At 38.4% G+C, this 25,537-nt stretch overlaps 1 protein-coding gene across 1 annotated transcript; it reads right to left on the bottom strand.

Annotated features, from left to right (window-relative positions):
• Positions 1–218: 218 nt before the first annotated feature.
• On the bottom strand, positions 219–25,189 carry LOC122351516 (sacsin-like). Its single transcript, XM_043248611.1, is given in 9 exon segments — positions 219–4,361; positions 4,364–11,290; positions 11,370–11,458; positions 11,551–12,979; positions 14,145–14,291; positions 14,847–14,958; positions 15,065–15,152; positions 23,660–23,716; positions 25,056–25,189. Coding segments are annotated over 8 exon segments (12,768 nt in total). The 5' UTR covers positions 23,695–23,716; positions 25,056–25,189; the 3' UTR covers positions 219–420.
• Positions 25,190–25,537: the final 348 nt, after the last annotated feature.

The raw sequence follows: 25,537 nt of genomic DNA, 5'->3' as shown, positions 1-25,537 counted from the left end.
ATGGCATTTAAGATAAACATTTTATTTCATTTAGTCTCTGGAAACTGAATTCAATTAAACTGACATTGCTATTGCTAAAGCTATGCTCTACTGTTTGCTACAAGAATGCCTAATGAAATAAACATATAATAGTAAGCAAAAATATAATCAGGATGAAAATGATCAAAACATGGTTACAAATATTTAAAATTTTCCATTAAGCATGTTAACGGTGCTAAATAAATGTAAAAAAAAATATTTGATTGCCAAGATTATAAGATTATAAGCTTTGTTGCAATATCCAATGCTCTCATGGTCATTATTAATAAAAGATTGTTAGGAATGTGAGGAAATTGGTGTTAACAGTTTTAACAGTTCTAAACATACAAAAACAAGAACAAAAATATCCTAATTATTTCCTCTATCGAACAGTATAAAATCTCAATAGATGTATTCTTCTATTTTTTCCAAAAGCTTTGTTGCAATATCCAGTGCCCTTATGGCATTATTAATGCCAAATTGCTTGTTTGGAATGTGAGGAAATTGGTGATAGTTTGGATACTGTGTTTTTTTGCCATCAACACCGAGGTCAGTCAGTAGCCTCACAGTGTTTGGTAAAGAAGCCAGCTGTGAGCTGAGATGGGACACCTGTAGAGCCAGGCTAGTTATTGAGCAGTTGTTGGGTTGTTGTCCACTTCCCCTGTACATCGCTGCTGTCAGTGCTTTTTCCACAGCCTGATGCACTTTAAACAGACACCACTCTGAACTATCTCCTCCAGTGTCATTATGAGCTGCTTTGATGTCACATCGAGCCTGTTCATACCAGCGTTTTGCCTCCTGTTTGTTAGGCCTTGGAGTTTCTCTGTGGTATGACCAAAAGTTATAGTGCCTTCTAGAAAAGTTCTGATAGAACCTCTCACGTCCCCTCCTGTGACTTCGTGCCTCTGTGTTCCACATGTCATAGAAATCTCGATAGTCTCTCCAGTTTGAGGGTGTGCTATGTGCAGATGCAGTTGTTGTAGTTGTAGGTGAAGGTGTTGTTGTAGTTCTTCTCTGCAGTTCCTCAATTTTCTTTTGCAGATACCTGAATGCCTCTGTAGCAAGTGCTTCATTGCCTGGGTTCTTGTCTGGATGCCAGCGGAGGTAGAGACGTTTAAGAGCTTTTTGTTTGTCCTCATCTGACATTTTCCAGATTTCGTTCAAGCTTTGGTCAATTTCTTTTTTAATCTCTTCCAATGTCTCAGGAAAGACTGTTTTGGGTGGAGATGTTGGGCTAGATGTCAAAAGACGTTCTATATCTGTGCAAGTGGATGATTTTGATACAGTTGACTTCTTTTCTCTTTTAAACTGGTAGAGGTCAAGAGAGCTTACTTCAGTGAAGGCATTGCTGTCAACCTGAATTTTATATCTGGCAGGAAATTGTCTGTCTTGTCCCAGTGGATCGTTCACTCGCTCAATAACAATGGCGTAGAAATATTCACCAGAATTGTCCTTGCTGAAGCCAACATACTCTCCACTTTCAAAGTTGTTGAGGAAGTTCATATCAAGACAGTCATGCCATTCTTCAGGTATACAACCTCCAGGTTTTGGTAAGGAACTTTGTCCTTCTGCCTTGTAGCCACTGTTATGAATGCCATATTTTTCTAAGGCTTTCTCCACATCCTTCATGTTGTCACAATGCAGTAGTCGTCCTAGGACTAGAAGGCTTGAGGTAGTTAGACGGTTATTTAGAAGAGCATTGATTTCTCTCGTAAGACACATATTAACTTCATTTACTACTTTGGGTGCCATGTCATCATTGTGTTTCAAGTAGAAACTGCATCCATCTTGCTGTTTTTTCACATAAACATTTGTTTCAGCCTTACTACCCTCAAGTGCCTCAAGGTTCAACAGAAGCTCAGTTTGAAGAGTTTTACAACAGATAATTTCAATCTTAGAAAATATTTCCTCACACTTTTCTGCAGCTTCAGAATGTGAAATCCCACCTTTGCTGTCTCGGATGAGACAGACTAGTCCATGAAGAAATGCAGCCGAAGATAAATGTTTGTCAAACCAGCCACCAAATTCACACCCTTCATAATCACAATATTGCACATTTGATGCCTCCAGGTTTTCAGAAATTACATCTGAAAGAAATTTTGGGCGAACTTGCTCAGGAAGGATCTGCAATAATATCTGATGTTCATAGTGATCATTTCCAAGATGACAGCAGTTTAATTTTTCCAGCAATTTCAGTTTGGTTTCCAAAGGACCTCCAAGTCTTGTAGCCTGAAAGACAGTGTCATTAAAAAACAAAGTGCTGGATTTATATAGTCTTCCATCTGTTGAAGGAAGATAAAGTTGGTTGTTTGGGAAAAAATGGGTTTTGTTCTGTTCCTCTTTCAGCAGGCAAAACAGCTGTTGTACAGCACGTTTCACAGTTTTCTGCTGATTTGCTTGAAGACTGTCTTTGCCAGAACTATCAGAATATATTTCTTGAAGAATAGTGCTATATTGAGCAATAGTGGGCCTTTCCTCTACTCCAATTTTCTTGAAGAAGTCTTCAAATTTCATATAGATTGAAGGAATGTTGTACAAGTAAGGCCTAAACTCTAGAGCATCAGACAGTACAAGTACTGCCTGGCAAGCTTTCACAAGGGTTGTGCCATTTTCCACAAGGATAATGGGGAGGTCTGAGAATAGAGAGGCATCAAAGTCTATTGACTGTAGGTAGGCATATGATTTACAAAATATTTTTTTTCTTGTCTCCAACAATCCGTCTGTGTGGCACTTAGTCATACAGATGTTTTTCAGATTAGCAGCTATTTTTTCAGGGGGTGGTGTCTCCAAGGCTCCAGCATCCTTCATTTTCTTTATTATATGTGGTGAGCAGAGTTCATAGGGTAGGACTGGCATAGATGTCCATATGAGAAAATTGTGATTGTCGTCTATGTCAATCAATGATCCACTGACTTCAACAACCTCCCTCTCTTGTGCGAAGGCTTTGTGATAATCACAAAGTTTTTGATTGATTTGCACTGGGACGATGAATTTAATGTTAGCTACTCTGTTCAGTAAATCAGACTTTTTGTCATTACTTTTTAATAAAACAGTCTTAAACAGGAGTTGTGATCTTTTTTTAAGAACATCTAAAGGAGTATTGTCTTTAATTTCAGATTCAATTTGCTTTGCAAACTGAATGATTTCCTCATCAGACACTTGATGTTTCAATCCAATTTCCTTCAAGAAATGATGAATATATTTACCTTTAAAATTTTCCAAAAATGTTTTAGGCACAAATCTCTCTTTTGGAAGCATTACCTGGTAAAGGTGAACACTGTCATCATAGAAGTACGAAGCCATCTGAAGAGATCCGTGGATGTCTCGAATAAATCTGACCTCTCTCAGTGCAGAGACAATCCTGTTATCCACTGTTCCAAGTTCCACTAACAACCGCATGAAATCAAGAAGTTTGGCCTCTTTCATTGTGTGCACAGAAGGAAGAATAAACTGTACACAGAACTCCAAATCATCTAGAACCTGAATGCTCAGAATTTGTGACAATTCCAAGTTTACCAAACTGTGTTTGAGGAAGATACTGTCACATCCATCGACAAAGAACAAATTTGGAAAGTCTTTCTGATGCTTGGAATTCAGAAGGAATACTCTTCTGTGTAAATCAATCCTTTCCCGTTTTCCAGATATTGACTCAAACAGGGTCAAGGACTTGAGCATCAACACATGTTGACTCTTGTTACTGGAACCTCTGATCCCACACTGTAAGAAGCTCTGAAGTTCTTGACATTCATCTTTAGACAACTCCTCAAACTGTGATTGTGCTACATGGTACACCTGTTCCAAGACAGCACTGCTGTCTCCTATTTGCAGGAGCTCTGGATGTATATGCTTGTAATGCTTGAGATCATTGAAAAAGCTTGTGTCCAAGTTCATGAACCCCAGTTTTATGAGAATGGAAGGAATTTTTTCATCTCGACTCAGAATCACTTTTGATACATTCTTTATTGTCTGTAAGAATTGGGTATTATTTTGACTGAGGCATATTACTGGTAAAATAGGACTATCTTTAAAGTGCTTTTTTATCTCAGTGAAGACATTTTCAGTTTTTCCCTCCTGATCCTCAAAAAATCTCCATAAAGTTTTCAGCCATGTGATTGTGTCTTTCTCTGCTTTGTAGAGCTTCCACCTTTCATCAGGCAATGATTGCCTGAGCAGTTGCTCAAGTTCTGTTTTTAAATATGTTGCTGCCATAGCAATTGTTAAGCTCCTAATAAACATTCCCTTATGTAGAATTTGCATGTGCTTTCCATTGACAGCAATATCAGCAAACATCTCCTGATGTTCTTGGAAAAGACTGCTAAATCTTGAGAACAATTTTGGCATGTAGAGTCAAAGACTCTTAACATCTGATCTTTTGTAAGGAGAAGAGGCAACCCATTCAGAACATGGATATTTTTTTCACTGACATTTGTCAAGCAAAAGTTTAAAAGTATTGAGCATCTTGTTTTGTTTTTGATCAAAGTCTGGTTGATAGGCAAAGGCAAACTACAAGTTGTCTGAGAAGGATCATTCAGTGATCTTTGCTTCAAGAAGTCCATCACCATCAAAGCACTGATTTCTGTCACGTTCACACCAGCTGTCTTAAAATGTTCTTTTATTTCATCCATTTTCAAAGAGCATGGAACTAATTTCATGCCAGTGTCATCCAAAATTTGTAAAAATCCTTCAGGGTACTCGGTTGTAAAATATGGACAATTTTCTAAATGTGGTTCAGACACACTTGACCAGGTAACTGTGTATTTCTGTTGTGAAAGATGTGATGACTCAAGAGGAACAGCGTGTACTATGGGTATGACAGGAAGGTCACGTTTATTAATTGATCTATAGACCTCATGAATCATCTCATGCCAGACTTGGTCTACTTTTGGTGAAATACATGGAAAGTAGTTAAGGCAAGAATTCTCTAGCTGTGCCTTGAGGAATGCAAGAGTTGTAGGTGTTTCATTTTTTATGTTTGAACAGAGATGTACAAGCAGATCAGCATAGAGTGGTGAAATTATGTTTACTTTCAGCGACTGGTTCCACTCAGTCTTCAGACTATCACCATCCTCTTTCCAAAAGTCCCTTCTAGAAGAATCCACTTCAAAATTTGCATTCACATGAACTGGTAAACCAGTTTTTCCAGGTAAGGGCAAAGAACAAAACGCCCTACCAGTAAATGTGCGGGTTAATGGGCTGCTCTGACATGCAGCCAGAGCAGCTTGGGGAACTTTGAAATAATGCTTCTTGTTTTTTCTCTCATGGATTTGATTTGAGAAGCCAAAGTACTCTGCAATGACCCACTGACTTTGTTTTTTTCCAGATGAGATTTGCATGTCATATATGGTTTTGCAGGGTTCTGCTGTTCCTGACATGAGGGATTCTGTAATTTGTCTATGAAAGCTTTCCTTGTTTACTATGCCCTTCTCTGTGTATTTCTTTTCGATAAAGAAAGAACACTGTGTATGTTTTCCATCTTCACTGATCTCCAAAAACTGTATTTTTGTGATGTGTTTCAAGAAGAGAATTAGTTCCTCGGGTTCTTCAGTCAAGGCACAGTAAAGTTCATTCATGTCACGATCTGTGACTGTACATCTAGATATCTCAGATTTTTCTGCCATTTTCTCTGTCCTAAGAGGGAGCCTGAACATGGTTCCAGAATTGAGATCAAACATTTCTGGAAGAAAAGTATTAAAAACATCCTCAAAAGACTTTTTAAGTTCATCCTGAATTAAAAACATGCGGCCTGGGACCTGATTTGTTACACCTTCCATGTATTGTAGATTTGGATCAGAAATGCAGAGCCATTTGTCACCAGTCAGGATAGATGGACAATCTGTGAGATGATACACTGAATTGAAGCCAAGTCCATATTTCCCAGTTCTCCCTAAACGTCCATGTTTTCCTCCTTCTCCTAGCTGCTGAATACCCCGCAAATCAGCATCAGAGAATATTGCGTTGTTGTACACACAAAGGGCTGGACCTTGAACCAGTTCCCATTTCTCTCCAAATATCTTTTTTGTCTCATGTTTTCTTTTGTCCCACACAAACTGAATTTCTGTAGCCTCTGCATCATCAGCATTTTGAATCAGCTCTTTCAGAATATCCTTTTTAGATGGATATGCATCAATTATATTTTTTAACCTGACAGTTAGTTTTTCAGATTGTCCAAATTCTTTAGCATAAAGGGGAAATCCACTGACAAAGTGATTTTTCAGAGTATGATGTCTTGTTGTCATTACACCAAAATGACAGGCCACTGGCCGAGGTATCAGCTCATGGGAGAGCTTGACACCAGCTGAGATAGGCATCCATGGGCTGTCATTAAATCTCAGTTCTTTAGAAAATGTCAACACACCACTTTCATCAGGTATGAGACAGTATGTAATAATTTCTTCTGTGATTTTGTACAGCCCATTCACAAGTATTACAACACAGTTATGGAGGTCTGTAGTGGAAAGAGGGGAAGACCCATATATGGCCTTCATTTCCTCAAGTGCTGCAACAAATTGCTCTTTTGTGAATTGTTTTTTGACACCAATACAGTCCCAGAGCTTCTCAAATTTTGAAAAAATAACTGGAATCACACAGAGATATGGTTTTACCTCAAATGTATCACTCCTGACCACTGCCCTTACATTTACAAAGCGATCCTCAATGAAAATGAATGGGTATAAATTTGCATGACCAATAATTGGATTGGGATCTTTTTGTTCCAATAAGTAAGTATTGAGATATTCATAGCAAGACTGAGCAATGTTGAAAAGAACAGACTTTTCAAATGCATTGCAGTATTGGTGTGCTTTTAACAGCTGCTGAAGAACTGTCTCAACTGGTGGATTTTTCCTTACTCTCAGCTTTTGGAAAACTGGATCATAACTGTGTATTTGTAGGTTAAAATGATCAACTGTGAATTCTGTCATGCTTACTAAATTGCAAAAGCGAGCACTGCAAACTTCAGAGGGTTTTTTAAGAATGATAGGGTTCTTGTTTTGTTGAACTAAAGGAGCTAAGGCAGGAAGAAATGTTATCTGAGACAATTTGTGCCAGAGCAGAGAATTCACATCTTCTGGACAATCTTTCATTGACTCTATGAGACACTGAAGACATTTATAAAATTTTGATTTATCCTGTTGCCAAACACTGGATAACTTCCCTGCTCTTTCTATAATGTCATCTAAAGGGAGGCAATCACTCAGCATTCCCAAATTTGAAAGCCTTTGAATCCTTTTTGGTGAGAGAAAGTCATCTGCAGTTCCTTCAAGAATGCGTCCCTCCTCAAGTTCATATAAACAAGCAACTTTGCCAGAAGGATTCACAAGTCGCTTGATCAATTGAAAGTTCAGAAATTTCTGTGTTGGAATGCAAGGGTAACTTTTTAGCAGGTCATCAACAGCAGGATCATTCAAGTCGATGGCATTCAGAACAAGAGAATGTATGTTGAATTTGTCCACAGAAATCAGGTTCTTAAACACAATGTTGTAAAACTCAGGCCAATTAATTGTCTTCTGTTTGAGCATTTCCTCAAAGCCACAATCATTTAAACTGTCTCTTACCCATTCTGGGAGAGATACAACACAGGAGTATGGAGGTCCCAAGTTTAAGAACACTTTCGTAGCAATGTCTCCAACTGCTTGGCTCTTTTCAATTATAGGATTCAAAAATCTCACCTTCTCTATAGAACACCAATTGTTTCCATTGCTAAAAATATCCAGAGATTGACCATTGCCATTCTCCACAACTATTGAGTAGAAAGACTCAACCAGGGGTAAAAATGATTTGTTTACTTTCCTAGTATTAGGCCAGAATGCATAGAAGCAATAGTTTTGGATGTGTCCATTTTGGGCCATTTTCTTCAGCTCAAGCAGTGTTATGATGTAAGCAGAGGTTACTGCATCTTTAAGTAAAGCTTTGTTCCACTCAGACTTCACTCCTTTTTCCCATAGACCTTTCCTATTTGATGTAACTGCAAAAGTCCCATTTATATGGACTGGAAGACCTGTCTCAATTGAAAGAGGAAGAAAACAAAAAGCCTGACCAAAAAGGTTGTCATCTGGGTACCATGTGTTAGTTTTTGTCTCTCTATGCAAAGGTACGGCTATACCTCCAATTGGAAATGAAAACACATATTCTTGATCATTTCTTTTCTGGAACATTTGCATTGAATCATGCATCCCAAAACATGAGTACAAAAGCCAGTATTGGGTGAAGGATTTCTCTGAGTGCTCTTGAACTATTTTAACAATGTGTGCACTTTTGACATCAATAATGTTGTTATCGTGGTATAATGTTGTAATATCATTATTGCTGGAGGTCCTCTTGATCTCTTGGAGAATTGTGTCATTTGATACAGTAAATGAAGTCATGTCTTCTCTGGATATTTTTAGGGGAGTGTGAATCTGATCATCCTGTGGGGGAGTTGATGCATTTTCAGGGACAATTTGAAGGGACAAATATTTAATTCTCCTCAGAAATATTAGGTGCATTTCTGATTTATCTGTCAAATTGTTTTTAAAACTCCAAATGCGTTCTTCATCATATACCTTTGAACTGATCTCTGACTTTTTTGCCTCCTCTAGAGTGCGAAATGGCAATTTTATCAAGGTGCCATTGTAAGCTTTCTTGATGTTTTGGGCTGAAAGATCACAATCAAAAATGGCTTCATGAGATTTAAACTGTCCAGGAAACCTTTTGTACAGACGTTCCTGGAATGGGTTAAGTTTAATTCCTGGGTTCCCTTTGCTGAGTATGTGTTTTTCCAAATGGGTGACATTTGGATCAAGTATGAGAAGGGTATTTCTACTCAAAATTGAGGGAATATCACTCACATGGTAAACAGAATTAAATCCGAGCCCAAACTTTCCAATCATCTCAACTTTGTTTTGTTTTGATGCTGATCCCAATCTGACAATGTTGTCCCAGTCTTCTTGTGAAAAGAGCTCATTGTTGAAGATCCAAAGGCACGGTCCATTGCAGAGGGCCATTCCATCATCAATGAGGGTTTCGGGGGGGTCCCTGTGTTTTCGGAAGTCAAGAAGGAATTTACATGTGCTTGCTCCAGCATCCTCAGCATTTTGTAGAAGTTCTTTGAAAATGTCACTTTCTTCATCATACTCTTTAAGAATGTTCTTAATTCTCTGAGTAATTGGTTCAGATTGCCCACATTGTTCTATACCAAAGGAGGCTTGCTCTGCTTGTATGAACTGTGGTTTTAAAATGCGAGTACTCAAAAATGGGACTTTCAACCATCTTGCAGTGATGGGTAGAATTTCTTCATGAATGACATAGAATTCTTCATTGTCCTCTTTCAGGTCTTCTAGTCCTTCAGCACTGATGTCACAAAAGACTGTTTTAGACAAGAATTGCAGATTAAAGTTTTGGTTTTCTGCCATGACAGGCACAGGTATGCTGTCTTTTAAATGCTTCTCATTCCTTCGCATCCAGTCAAGAATGGCAATGGACACTTTAAGTTCTGTTGATTCTCCATGAGGAGGACGCCTGCTGTCAATTCTATGTTTTATGTCATGTAGTATATCTTCAATTTCCTCATCAGACAATGTTTTCCTCACACCAAATTGTGTTAGCAGGCTTTCATACTGTAAAAACTCTTCAGGCACTTTCTTTACGTAAGGGCTTAGATCTAGTTCAGGTGGATAGGTTAAAACTATATCTTCTGGACAGACAAACTCACTTTTATTCCAGATCCAGGGAATGCTTTTTGTGTTCAGTATATCTCTGAAATTTCTTAAATTGTCCTGCATGAATTTATAGATACTGTGTACCTCGGCTTTAAATTGAAAATGTAAATTTGGGTTGACCATTGATCTCAGTGCAGAGAGGTTCTCTAAGACTTTTTTAGCAGGAGGGGGGTCATAAAGTCCAAGATAGTTGCAGATAATTCCTGATAGCTCAGAGGTAAGGGGCATTACATATCCAACAATTGCAGAATACTTTGAATCCCTAACTTCAGATGGCTTATAGAAACCTGTAGAAATCTCTCTTCTATTCAAGAACTTTGGATATTCACAGGGCACCCACTGCCTTTTCATCAGCTCTTGTATCTGCACCTTGGTGAATTTTGAAAGAAAATCATTCTCATTCAGTACTTGAACAATGGCATTTGCTTTTTTGAATGCTCTATTTGGTGAGTGAACGCAAAGCATTTCAATATGATTTATGACTTGGAGTATATTTGTTGTTGATATTTCTTTTTGGTTCGTCTTTAAGCCAAGGCATTGCAAACTCTGAAGCATTTCCTGGGTCTTTGTATAAATAGGTGGGGGAAAGAAATCTGTTTCAAAAAGGTCCTGGAATGTCCTGTTTCTTGGATCAAAAACATCTGAGGCCTGTTTGCGTTCTCCCTGTGTTGCCTCGATAAAATTGAGACTTTTTGTTTTTGTGAGCAGCTGTTTACTTTGTGAGAATAGAATGCTACCATTATTCAGTATCCAAGTCATTATAGACTGTTCCTCAGCATTTTGAAAAAAGCCTGTTTTAATGCAGTCAACCAAATAAACAGCCACGTTAGCTGCATCCAAGAGTTCAATTTTTAGAAGAGTCAAAAGTCTGCGATCAGCTTCATTTGCACACTGTACCATGGTGTCAGGCATTGGCAGATCATTTGGAATGGCTGGATTGGTGGTTGAAACAACAGCTTGTCTTGAGTTAACTGCAACATGTTTCCCAGACATCATTCTGAAGATAGGTAACATGGAAAGTAGGTCTTGTTCAGCAGTTGAGAGAGAATCCAAAGAAGAGAGGTAGACTTTTAAATCTTCTCTTTCATGTGATGAAGCAGAGGCAATGCCTTTGATGACCTGGTCTCTGTTTGAGTTTACAAAGACTTGAAGAACATTTCTTGGTGAAGCTGGAAGAACATAACTTTCAATGTAATGATGTCTGAGACACTCATCTCTTTTAATGACTGTACATCCTACCTTTTTTAACACTTTTTGAACATTATCTGACAAGTTGGACCCTGTGCTACTCTGAAAGATCAAAGTTGTTTTACTTTGCAACCTTGCTAACAATACAGAATTGCTTGAACTCTGCAGTGGCTCCAGTGGTATTAAAGGCATGTCAATAAAGCTGCTTAAGTCATTCCATTCAGTGCTTAGAAATTTCCAGAACTCAACCAGCCAGCTCTTTGGTGGATGATGATTTTCTGCTGTTTTCCATGTCACATGACCTTGGATCACTTTCCAGTCCATGGGTAAGTGTTTCTTCATGAGTGCAACAATATGTTGTGCATCCAAATTGATTATGTTGTATATGCCTGAAACACATTCACAAAAAAATAATTTCACTTTATTACTCACATTCCTAAAAGATTTTATATAAAACATTTTTCTTACCCTTTGTTGCTAGTTTCCTTAGTTGCAAAGTGCAAGGATGGCTCAGATCACTGTGTAAAAACCTTTGTTTACAAAATGGCAGCAATGTTCTAAATAAAGAACAAAAAAATAGAATATAACTTATTTTATGGCACAGTAAAAACAAACTAAAGAGTTAAAATAGAAAAGAATTAAACCTTACCTCGGAAACCTCTCATTGTCAATCAAAACAGTGTTCTGCTCTTCATTGTCAAAGGAAGTAAAGGTTCCATCACTGAGAGGCAGAAGCTTAAGTCCTTGTAGCTCTGTGTACTTTTCATCTCTGAGAACAAATTCAAGAATAGTGTATTTGTCATCTTTACTGAGATTTTCAGCCTCACTTTTGTGAAGGACATGTCTAACATAAGATGGAGTCACCCATGTCATGGTATCGCTTTCAGGGAGGATCTCTTGAATAGCTTTAAAAACATGTTCTGGGACTGTGATCAAGTTCTCTCCTTTAGAAATCAATAATCTTGACACCACAGACATTGTGTCCCTACATATACTGTTTTCGGGAAAAACTGCATTTGAGGCAGACACCCAGATTTTCTTATCATCAGCGAGGTGAAAGATCTTGTAGTCAAATAGCCTTTTCAGGGTATCTGTTGCAACTTCATGCCAACTCTCTTTATGTACAGTCTTCGACAAGTCAGGCCAAAGATTGTACACAGTGGGAGAAGGCAGGGCTGAGTTTTCAGATAAGTGAATGGCATTTAGGATCATCATGAGATATACATAAGGAAGGATCACTTTTGTGAGCAGCTCATTCCACATCGCAGACTCATCATTCTTCTGATCTTCTTCTTGCCACTTGATGAACCTTCGATTGTCTGTCAGGCCAAAACAAGCATTGATGTGAATGGGAAGCCCAGTTTTGTTTGGTTCATTATTTGGAAGTGGCAGAAAGCAACTTAGTCGTCCATTGCAAAGTGATCTATCTTTATCTAATTGAAATGCTGTGTCAACTTGAGGGTAGAAGCTCAGCTTATTAGCTAGAGAGTCAATCTCTGGTATATATCCCTGTTTCAGATGGCAAGTTGTAACAAGCCACTTGGACTTTGTTTCTTTCGTTTGCTGGGAAATCTGTGATACTGTTTTAAAACATGTTTTTCTGTCAAGCAATTCCTGCTTGATATTAGAAAGGTCAGTAATGATGTGATTTGACACTGAAACCTTCAGCCTGTTGTTGCAGAAGCCATTAGTGTCAATATGCAGCAAAGTGATAGATGACACATTTCTCAGGAAAAGAAGGCTGATGTCTGCATCAGCAATGAAACTGTCAAATAGCTGGTTAACTTTTGTGGAGTCGTATAGGTTATCTGAGATCTCGGAAGCCTCATTACGAAGAGGGAAGCGGAAGAGCGCTCCGTTGAAATAATGCTCCTCACTGATAACCTTCTCCCAGGTACAACTGTTGACTTGACTGACAATATTTTGAAAGGGCTGAAACTGATCTTTTAAGTTCAGAAGGCTCTCTCTGTCCTCTTCGTCAGTCAAAGACCATCGATACCCTTCTTCATCCTCTCCAAACATCCTCTTTTGTGGATCAAAAATGGCTAGGTGTTCAGAACTGAAGACACATGGCAAGTCTGTAAAAAACAATAATATTTTTAATAGCATAGTGCTGTGCTAAATCCCCTGTCAGAAATTACTCTGCTAGTTGGATCAGTGTATTATCCCTATTGGCGTTGGCTGGAGTTTGTTTTAACCTGAATGAACATGCTTAATTGGCGTTTGTTCAGTCATGGAATGTCTGAGCAGTGTGAAAGGGTTTTCCAACAAACTTTTGTCCACAAACCATTGCCATTATTATGTGGAAGTTTCAGTTAAATCATGCTTCACCCACGACCTCTTTTGTTTTATTCTCATTCTTTTCTGTCAATGAATGTTTCACAAAAACATTACTAACAGTAAAATTTAGATTGTGGCTGCAGCATTATCCCAGTCAAACTTAAACCATCTACACCAGACACAGGCACAGTGTAACGTGAATAAATACAACAGAGGTTCTATTGGTTATAATCAATGACACTGTCTACAATGGATGTGGTGCGATTTGACAAATTTTGTGTCCGATGTAGAAACTGTGTTATTTGACACATAGTTTGTTGGTGTTTGTTGGGGCAGTGTTAACCTGACATTTATTTTTTATAAAATTCTAAATCCAATAGCCAACTTGAGACAACTTGTTTGTTGGCCTTTGTCTGTGCAGTGTGAATTGACCTTAATGTTGCAGCCAATTAGGCTATTGCAATAACTGAGATCTCATCCACAAGGAGACACATTTAACTGTAAACATAAACGTATTGTATTGTATCGGCAAAGAAAAGAGTAAAAAGTGTTTATTATGTTTGAAATATAGATATTTGTCTTAAAAAAACATTGAATTTGCTATAGGACGCCTTTATTTACCCCACCTGCAGCTGTGTAAGGGGTGTTTGATTATGGATCCATGTACTTTATTTAATGTCTTTCAAAGTGTATAAAGCAAACACCCTTTTATCCCAATGGAAAAGCTTGGAGGGAACTAACCCTTTAATTGACATGTTGCAATGTTGACACTACGTTAATCAATAACCAATTTTGGAGGATTTCACACCAACAGGCACTAGAATACCCAAAACGTTGTATGAGATTATCTGGTAATACAGTGTTTCTCAACCCTGGTCATAGACATACAAAATGTGCAGTGTTGGGGGGAGCCCAGAATCAGGGTTGAGAAACACCATAGTAATGTAACGTATTTTACTCTACCTGTAATATGATAAACAGAGTTGAAACCAATCCCAAATCGCCCAACTTTCGATGGGTCATCCTGCTTGATGCTTCTGCCAACTCTCTGAATACCCTCCCAGTCTTCCTCTGTAAAGGCTGCATCATTGAAAGCATAGAGAGCAGGTCCTGCCAGATCAAAGTTACAAATGGCTAATTATACAAAAACGTTTTATCTTTTTGCATAATATAGTAAAGAATGTCAGCACTACTCCTAGCAGATAAAAATAATCACGTCTCTCATATTTTGCTGTGTGCGCATTTGCTGGCTGTTTAATTTTAGGATAAAACTGTGATTTTGACTTGGTTTTGAATATCATCGTTTTAAAAGATACAACTGTGTTGACTGGTGTTTTGCCAAAAGCAAATTACCAAGCATATTACTAGAATTTTGACTCTTTATTAGTACTTACAAAGCACATATTAATGCATTATTCTGCCCAAAATTCTGCAATATTGAGCCCTTCACCTGACCCATACTTAAACTACTATAACAACTATCTTAGTATCAATAAGCAGCAAAATTATTGAGAGAAGTCCCTTAATAGTGATGTGTTCCCTTTGTTACTGTGTAAAAAAATACTTTCAGAACTCAAAACTTTTTCCTATTTATAAAACATAAGAAAATACGCAAAACACCTAAATGGCTTGTGGCACACCTAAATGTTTTTATGACAAAAATACCTTGATATTTTCCAAGCTCTTCAGTCCACAGGCTGTGAGCGTCATAACGTCTCTCGTCATGAATAAACACCACAGTTGAAGCTCCTGCATCATCTGCGTTCTGTATCAGCTCCTAATATATTATAGAATAATTAGTATTATTTGATATATTGATATATAAAATGCTTACCATTTTGACCATTAATAATGTATATGCAATATGTCTTTTTTTTACTTACCTTTAATATTTGTCCCCCATCTGGGTACCTTCTCAAAATTTCCTTCAAGTAATCAATGAATGGTGGCGATGTAGCACCAAATTTATTTCTATGTTGAACAAAGTAAAGTTTATCTCAAACTGTGCAAAAAAAAATCTAATTTAAGATTCACTGTGTAAGATAAAGCCCTCCTGAATGAAACTGCCCACTGCAGTTTAGGAAAAAAAATACTTTGCACATAAGCATATAAAAAACACTAAACAGACATGTACATTTTTATCTCAAAAATGTGATTTTGACCATAGACGCCCTGTATTTTTTAATTCTTTTTCACAAAAAAATCCTAAATAGTAGTGTGGTCGCGTGTCCACCAAAGCTGGAAAAGCTCAACTGTGAGCGCCTAAGTGTGCAGTGTTTTTTCCATCCTGTGGTTATTAATATATACAGAATATCCACTAGACTAATTAAATAAATAGTCAGAGACAAGCAATATTAACTTCTTCATTGTTGTTCAGCCATAATTTTGGGGTGGGGTAATCCTTTAAATACAGTGGACCATGTGAGCGCAGAAAGTACAAGAGAAGCAAACAAATGTAAAAGGCTTATACAAATCAGAATGCAAATATGATGCAAAATGTCATGGATATTCTAATTAGTGTATGGTTTGAGCAGACTTAAGCTATTTTCCATTCAAAGAAGTTGGCAACAGATTTTTTCATCTGTTGCTTAAAGTCACTGGCAATGAAAATGTTGCATTAACCAATCAGATTATCATTTTTATCACTTTATGTATTGAATTCTGATGTTATTTGCAAGATAAAAAGCCATACGCAGTGTGGCTGTTCCAATCTGTTAACATAGTCACGGAAAAGAAAATCAACACACAGCAATTTAATTGATTATTTGCCAATATTTTAACCATATTCAAAATGCTCTTGTTTTGCTCTGGCCACGCCATGTTTGTGCAGCACACTGTCATGTTTTCACATGATGTGTCTTTTTAGATCAAAATACAAATCCTTACTTACTGACATTGTATCACCAAATTCCTCTTCATGTTCAACATTGTTATCTAGTTTTTTGACAGGAATTGTGTGGGCAACTAATCCTTTAAATGAGATGTGCCGCACTGTGATTGAATATTGGTGGAGGAATTAAACAAATGTTAACAAACATCAAATAAGATGCCAAGACAACTACCAGACCTCTAGCAGGACATGAAGGGAGACCTTCCACATCCATGACCACCTAAGAGAGGACTTCTCATTGGACTACAGGTTCATTCTAGCCACCAATCCTAATCCTAAAGTATAGGAAAGGATTGTCATTAAAAAGAAAGGATATCTGCATGCAGCTGCAGTGTTCACCAATCCAGAATCTATCCAAATATATTCACACCTCTGTTGGGAGACCTTAAAGACATGGTAAGCAATTTCGTAAAGGCAATAGCAACATAGATTTGAAAGCTAGATTCCCACCCTCAATGCATAATAATTTTGCAAAGCCACGCTTCCTCCAAAACACATTTACATACAGTACAAAGCACACATTGCAATAGGTGTGCCTTTCTTTTTTACTGAATGTGCTGATGGCATATCATGTCTGCCTAAACAGGTTGTGCAGAGGTACGCAAATACACATTTTGAAAGGCAGGCAAAACAGCCTATTGTACTGTTCAGACTGAACATTTTGATTGGATTTGATTGTACAGTATGGGTTTGCGTCGAGTTTATCTGAGTTTTCAAAGCATTGCCGCTTTGACCGAGACTGCTAACTTAGTGCATTATCTGCACTAACGTGTGTGTGTGTCGAAACGTTCACACGATTGCTGTCGTTGTGTACTGCTGTTAGACTTTTCTTTGTTGGATTTCGAGATCGCAGGATTTTTTTATTTTATTCCTCCGGATAGCGCACCCAGCTACTGGAAACGTTGGTTGTTCCTCCGGCATCGGACCAGGAATATTCAGGGATCGTGATCCGCTAACGGGAAGAAGGGGTACTGTGTGTTTGTTTGTTCGTTTGCTCCCTCGAGTGAAGCGGCCAGTTTAAGTTTTCAAGGCCTCAACGCACACCAGCCACGAAACAGGCCTGCAGCGGGGTCCTGTGTGCGTGTGTGATTTCGTGGGCCCACTGTTGTTGCAGTCCCTTAAAAATTTCTACTCCAGAAAGAGAGGGGGTGCTACAATCTTATGGCCCCTATACCACAGACAATAAATATACTTTATAAATAAATTTAGACCACTTAATTAGAGATTTCTATTAGGATGTGAAGAGACTTTCAACCAGAATAATAGTTCCTCCTTATTTCCTTAAAAAAAATTGGGGCATTGTTATGTGTCATGGTGTGGTTGGGGGAGAATATGAACAATGGAACCAGAGTGACGATGGAGCCTGGCGGCGCTGGTGGACTGATGGGCCATATTGGAGAGGAGGGAGCCAGGAGCCATGGGGGAGTCTACTGGCCAAGGTAAAGTCTGGGACTCAGAGGTTGGATGTCGAGTTTAAGGATCCTCCAGTCACAACATTGATGGTGTGCTGAGGGTGAGCATAGGGGCTGCCAGGAGACATTGACGTAGACTGGAATGGGTGGGAGGGAGGAATTTCTTAGCCTCTTCCGGAACAAATTCTTTTGGCGTGATCACTGAAAGGGGCGTTGGCGACGCGATCACTGGAGGGCGCCCTTGGGGAACGGGCTCAGGACGGCTGGACGTAACCAGCAGGGATACAGGGAAGGGTTACAGTCCATCTCCAGGTCCCAGTCATCTAGCACCTCCTTTAGATCCAGCAGCCCTTAGATTGATAATAAGCTTACCCTCAGCCTTGGTGCAGTGGGCGGGTCTCCACTCCACGGTCTAGCGTTGCCAGGTTTTCTCCACCGTGGCATGCTCTCTTGCTGGCTCACGCACCTGGTCTGACGTTATCAGCTCGGGTCTCGTGGCAATCCTCGGCTCTGTCGCTCTCTCTGGCGACTGCTCAATGTTTGCTGCTGACTTCGATCCTCTGTCATCTGTGGGCTCTGGCTGTAGGTCCACACCGTGGTGCATTGGTGGGCTGGGCCCTGGATCCTGAGTGGCACTCACCCACTCGATGTAAGCGCCAATGCCCTCTCGAGGACCATCCTCAGACAGCTTCACTTGAGTGGAGGTATTCAGTCCTCGGAAATTAACTGTGCTCTGGAAGCTGTCTGGGAAACTTGTGTTGTTAACGAGGAGTACGAAATCTCTTGTGTGGTCCTCGAGAGAATGATCCCCCCTGCTTCAGCAGGAGGATGAGGAAATTGGGATGATGCATATGGGCTAACAAACATGGGGAAAAAAACTGATCAGACACGAAAAACAAAAAACGGGTAAAGCAAACTGTATAGGTCTGTCATGGTGTGGTTGCGGGAGAAGCACATGACAAGGAATATATTCTTTTAAACAGTTTTTAATGATCCACAATGGAAGGAAGGCAGGCAAACAGGAACCACACGCATACATAGACACAACCGGACAATCTGACAAAGCACAAAAAAGAACTTGTATAGGACACAGGAATTACTTAATTAACAAGACACATCTGAACACAATGATGCAATTAACTGAGGACAGAAAGTAGGGCACACACAGAGCATATGGGGATGGAAATCAACAACAAGACAGTCCAAACACCTGAAATTATGCAAGTCATAGACACAGTGATGTAGACGTGGAGGTGTGTTTAAATGAGGCGTGTTAGGAAGCCATTGTTGAGTCTTAAAAGTGCATAGAATTGAAAACTGTATTTACTGCAGCATAGTTAATAATAAGAGTTCTTTACATGGAAATGCCCTGCCATGAGCTTCAAACACCATTGTTTTCTCCTCTTTATGGACGCGTGATCAACCCTAAACCCTAACCCTAAACCCTAACCCTAACCCTAAACCTAAAACCTAAACCTAACCCTAACCCTAACCCTATCCCTATCCCTAGCCCTAAGTGAAAGTAAAAAGCGATCATGCATTCGAAAGCAGTTTCAGTGTCCAGCATATTAATAGTGGTATGCTGATGCCTGCATTTTATTTACAGAATAATTATTAGACAACATAACTGCAAGAGAAAGTGATTAAATATTTATTTTCCTCCCTGTGTTTCTTTCCTACAGTGTGTGCTACCTAAATGAGCCACTGTAATGCCTAGCCAGCAGAGGGAGCCCTCACCTGAGTATGAGCTGTGCTTGCTTCCTCTGCTTCTTCTCCTGTCATTTCCCGTTTAATGATCATTGTCTTTTGGATTACCCCTAAACTTATTAACCTTGCTGACTGCCTTTGTGTTGCTGACTCTCTGCCTGCCTTCCCGTTTATGATTGCTGCCTTGGTGTTCATTAAATATCTGCACATGGATTCTACTCCTGCCTCTGCCTCCTCATTACAGAATACTTCACCTCCCCAGAATCCAGCGGAAACATTAAATCTACAAGCAGCATTGGTTACTAAAAGGCAAGGCAAGGCAAGGCAAGTTTATTTATATAGCACATTTCATACACAATGGTAATTCAAAGTGCTTTACATGAGAGGAAATAAAATAATCACAAGATTTAAATAACAATAAAAGAAATTAAAATAAAATAAAAACACTGATTTAAGATAAATTAAATTTAAAGCAAAAAGAGATTGATTTAAAACAGTTTAAAATAAAAGAAGCAAACAGTTCGGACGCAGCACAGTGCTCATTCTGTAAATGCACAACTAAACAGATGAGTTTTGAGTCTGGATTTAAAAGTGACTAATGTTTCAGCACATCTGATCTCTTCAGGAAGCTGGTTCCAGATGCAAACAGCATAATAACTAAAAGCAGATTCTCCTTGTTTGGTGTGAACCTTTGGTATTTCTAACTGACTTGATCCTAGTGATCTGAGTGGTCTGTTAGGTGTATAAATAGTGATCATATCTGCAATGTATTTAGGTCCTAGTGCATTGAGTGATTTATACATGAGTAAAAGTGCTTTAAAATCAATTCTAAATGTCACTGGAAGCCAGTGTAAGGACCTGAGGACTGGTGTGATGTGCTCTAATTTTCTGGTTCGAGTCAGAATCCTGGCAGCAGTGTTCTGGATGAGCTGCAGCTGTCTGATGGTCTTTTTGGGAAGGCCAGTGAGGAGACCATTACAATCCACCCTGCTGGTGATGAAGGCATGGACTAGTTTCTCCAGGTCTTGCCTGGGCACAAAACATCTGATTCTTGCAATATTTTTTAGGTGATAGCACACTGATTTAGTCACTGCTTTAACATGACAGCTGAAACTAAGGTCGGTCTCTCTTTTGGTTGTTTGACCCCTTGACTCAAGGTATGCATTCACCTTGTGAACTTCATCTTTATTTCCAAACGCAATGACCTCAGTTTTCTCCTTGTTTAACTGAAGAAAATTTTGGCACATCCAACTGTTGATTTCATCAATGCATTGGCAGAGTGAGTCAATGGGGCTCTAGTCATTTGGTGATAAGGCTAGGTAAATCTGCGTGTCGTCAGCATAGCTATGATAGGCAAAAGGGAAACTCGCTAAGCTGAAACTGACTCAAGAAGCAGACCTTGCCTTTTGCTCACTGAAAGAACGATTCACCTCAGCCCCCATTCTAAAGAATTCATACCCTGACCAGCCATTCATTGTTGAGGTAGATGCATCAGATAGAGGGATAGGAACTATTTTGTCCCAAAGATGAGCCCAGACTGGCAAGCTCCATCCTTGTGCCTTTTTCTTACAAAAACTCACTTCTGCAGTAAGGAACTATGATGTCGGCAACAAGGAATTCTAATCAATGAAAGTAGATATCGAAGAGTGGCGACAATGGTTAGAGGGGACCATCCATCCATTTCAAGTTATCACTTGATCGTAAGAACCTTGAGTATATAAAGAGTGCCAAGCATCTAAATCCTGGACAAGCTAGCTGGTCATTGTTTTTCACACATGTTACGACATCCCCGTTGAGAATACAGACCCTGAAACAATTCTTCCAATATCTGTGATCTTAGCCCCGGTCTCATGGAGGAAAGAGCCCAACTACAAGAACCATCACTGGCTCAATGTTCCCTGAATAAGCAATATGTCCCCTTCAATCTACGACAGTGAATCATGTAGTGTGTCCACGCATCTCTCAACACTGGACATCCAGGAATCTCACAAACCACCTGTCTCATGCAGAACACGTTTTGGTGGCCCAAAATGACTAAGGACATTGCTCAGTACGTAAAGTCTTGCCCAATTTGTGCTCAATCTAAAACTTCTAGAGGGGAGGGTTCTGTAACGCCTAGTCAGCAGAGGAAGCCCTCGCCCGAGTAATAGCGGGACTCACTCCCTCTGCTTCTTCTCCCGTCATTTCCTGTTTGAGGGCTTTATAACCAGGGTGCCTTATTAGACTCTTTGCGAAGTATTGCCAGTTCATCTGCCTTACCAAGCGTTCTACTCATTGACTGTGTTTGCCTGCCACGTGTATGATCTCTGCCTGTTTCCTCATCGACAGATCCAAGAAGTACTTGACCTTCTGCTTTGTTTGCCTGATTGGACTCATGACCTGGTATAGACGACCATTGTTTTTTGGATTACCCCTAAACCTGTTAACCTCGCTAAATGTGTTGCCGACTCTGTGCCTGCCTTACCGTTTATGATTGCTACCTTGGTGTTCATTAAATATCCACACATGGATTCTACTCCCTCCTCTGCCTCCTCATTACAGCCACACTGTGAAATAGCCAATCAGAAGAGCTTAGCTATTTCACTTACCTATGTACCTATGCACAAACAACTTAACTCTACAAAAAAAGGGAAAACTTGAAATCACATCATATGACCCCTTTAAAAATAAAGTTTGTCTACTCTTTCCTAATGTTGGGATTAGAAAGGAGGCAATCCACATCTTGGCACTGCACAGCCTCGTCTTGTATTCAGAGCCATCTTTATCATTTGGTTTCTGCATTCACCCTTTTCATTATTTATACTACATGTGTAAATTGGTGGGCAAGGCTAAATAAATAGTGATGTAGAAGCAGGCATTGATCTTCTTTTGTGTTTAGCTACATTATTACACTATAGAGTCTTAAATTCCACAAGCTGTCATTTTGACAGACTAGCTTAAAATTTGTTTTTAGACAAACAAGAATGAGTTCTGAACCTTACAGGATGTTTTTACAGTATAGTGACCTCATGTCAAAATATTAAGGGAATTCTGATTTCCCAGTTCATAACCCCTTTAACAGGATTTTAGCCATTATTTTGTATTCATCCCACTGTTTGACAACAGAAACATATGGTTTTTTTTTTTGTTGTTTTTTTTTATATGGCTGTACTTAAAGGCATACAACACCACAAAAAAATGTTGTCATTAATCACTTTCCCCCATGTTGTTCCAAACCCATAAAACCTTTGTTTGTCTTCAAAACACAATTTAAGATAAGATGAAAACCCAGAGGCTTGTGACTGAATCATGGATGGCAGATGGAATATTTGGACAATATTTTTCATATACTTTACTGGATCATTGACAGTGTCTTGGAAGTCAATTGGACAGTCATAGCCTACTTTCATTTCACTTTCAACGACACAATTTTCATTTTGGGGTGGGGAAATCCTTCAAATACAGTGGACCATGAGAGCACAGAAAGTAGAAGAGAAGCAAACAAATGTAAAAGGCTTATACAAATCAGAATGCAAATATGATGCAAAATGTCATGGATATTCTAATTACTGTATGGTTTGAGATGGTTTAAGCTATTTTCCATTGAAAAAGTTGGTAACAGATTTTGGCCCGCTGCAGTTTTAAGAAAAAAATAAAAATACAAAAAAAGCATATAAAAACACCAGACAGAAATATAAATTTTTATCTTAAAAATGTGATTTTGACCATAGGGGCCCTGTAATTTTTATTAATTCTTTTTCACAGAAAGAGTTCTCCTAAATAGTAGTGTGGGCACATATTTCTTTTGTCAGCTGAAAGTCGCTCTGCTGGAAAAGTTGAACTGTGAGCGCCTGAGTGTGCAGTGTTTTTTCCATGTTGTGAGGTGTTGTGGTTGTTATGATACGGAATATCCACAGAACTAATCAAATAAATACTTGGAGACAAGCAATATTAACTACTCCATTGTTGTTCAGCCATAGTACGGTGTCGGTATTCCTGCTCACATTTGAAGCAACTGCATGTGATTTGATCCACTGAAGCTCCTTATCGCCTGTGCCATTTCTGTGCTCATTTGACTAGTTGGAAAGTTAGAAAGCTCATCTGAAAAGTCTCTCATTTGATGTGGTTCTAAAGATGTTCCGTATCTAAATAAACTCAATTCTTGTCAATAGAAATGTGAAGAATGATAGAGAACTTATATCGTATAAGGTACATGAATACCATTATGATTTTGTTTGCACCTCTAAACATTGTGCATCTGCTATCTGGGAGAGCTGAATTACAGTCCTGCTGTACAGCACCACACTGGTCATACTGCATTATCACTGCATTAATGTCCTTGCATCATATGAGCCAAAATCTTTTTTTTTTTTTTTTTTTTTTTTTTTTTTATTGTTGATAATGTTCACTAATCATTTCATCCATGCTCACAACAAAATCACATATTAGTATGGGCTTAAATATAAAACCTAATCAGTACAACAACTTACTTCTTTTTCTTCTTTTGCCTTGATGCTGAACTCATTTTCAGCTTGTTTTACAATAATCTGTAAGGTTAAAAAAGTAAGAAAGAAAGATTAACTTTCAAAGAGGAATTCCTTCGTTCTTATTCTGTGGTCATTGTTATATTTTGCATTACTTTTGTCTGCTGTAACTTCAATTTTGAAAATGTAAGACCAAGCATAAAAAGTGTATTTTTCTAAATGATTTTTAATTAATTCTTAATACTGGGTCTTGTTTGAAATTAAACACTAAGCCTACTTACAATCAGCATTACTATTACTACTACTACTACCACTACTACGGGATTTTCTAAGAATTTGCTTCAGACACCAGCCCTTTGTTTGAATTGTGTGTACTATATAGCTAAAAGTTCACAATAGGATTCTTAAGTTGACCTCATGGGAAAAGTGTTGTGAAAGGAAAGGCAGCTTTTTTCCAAAGTGTAGTTCAGCTTATGTTGTTTTTTTTTTTTTAATTTGGACTAGTCATTTTGGGCTAACAAAATCATGAAGAATGCCTGTCCAAAGGGCTACTGGGAATTAAGAAATTTGGTGAGCCTTGCAGAGAAATATTGCAACTTACTCTGTAGCTCACATGAGGAGTGGATGTACTTGTTAGTTAAGTTCTTAAATGTAAAATCTAAATGTAATTTCAGGCCTGCACAAAGAACTAGGTGCAAACCCTGCCAGAAAGTTACGCTTATAAAGGTGCAAGTCCTATGTGACATGTTATTACTCTTTTTCTTTATTCTACTTAATCTGAACAACTTTGCCTAAGTAAGGTTTTTCGCTCAACCTTTGCAACCAGTGGTATTCTAGGTTAATAATTGCTTAACTTCTAAGGAGCAAATGAGTTATAGGTCAAGGACAGGTTAATGGATAGCATTTACCCACAGGAAGATACGTGCTGAAAGATATTGCTTAAAGTGGTCTTTTTTTCTCATAATAGTGCTTACATGCCAAATAATATATTATGCAAAATTGACACAGCGTACTTGTGGGCTATATGTAAACATATATTGTGTTACCAGGTAAGACCCAAGTAACAAAACAAACAAAAAAATTAATTAATTTAGGCTATGCATTTTGCTGAACTGCAAGTCAAAAATGTCAAAAACTTGGTGACTAGGTATTAAGAATAATAGGTTCAGCAAATAAACTTAGCATAAATGTAAAAATGTATTAAAGTTATTTAAACTATGAACTATTAAATTAAAAGATACATGCATAATTATAATTTTTGTTATACTACATAAAACACAATTAATAATAATAATAATAATAATAATAATAATAATAATAATAATAGCTACATTTGTAAGTAAAACAATGTTTACTGAGTGAAAAGTTTTTACATCTTTTCTTTAATGAGATTTTCTCTTACCTTGTTTTTATTTCATGTGGTCATGATGATGCTTCCCATCGTATCGTAAAACGATGGTGTTTGATAAACAAAAAAAACAGGAAAAACTAACAAAAACAATACGAGCACTTGAGAGCGAAGCACCAAGGCTGCCATTCGCGGCGCCAGCTTGTTCATCGTGCTTGAGTAGCGAAAATGAAACTTATCCTTTCCTTTCACTCTCAGGTTTAGTGACACAGAATGACTAAAACTAATTTTATTTTCACTTAAAGTAGGCTAACTACACATTTACCTATATCAGATGCCTAAATACACAATTTTCAAATATGAATACTTTGTAAAAAAAATTATGCATCTTTAATTAACTTTGCACTTTAATTCAATTTCAGTTAAATATTTAACCTGAGCAGCAAAAAGGGAGAAGGAGGGCAAGGGTGGATACGGGTGGTAATTGGCCTCCAACTTTATCATTCTGAAAGCCTTTTCCTTGTTTTTAACCCAAG

This window comes from Puntigrus tetrazona, chromosome 9 (assembly GCF_018831695.1).
Source record: "Puntigrus tetrazona isolate hp1 chromosome 9, ASM1883169v1, whole genome shotgun sequence".
NCBI lineage: Eukaryota > Metazoa > Chordata > Actinopteri > Cypriniformes > Cyprinidae > Puntigrus > Puntigrus tetrazona.
This window is presented reverse-complemented; position numbering and strand designations above follow the sequence as displayed.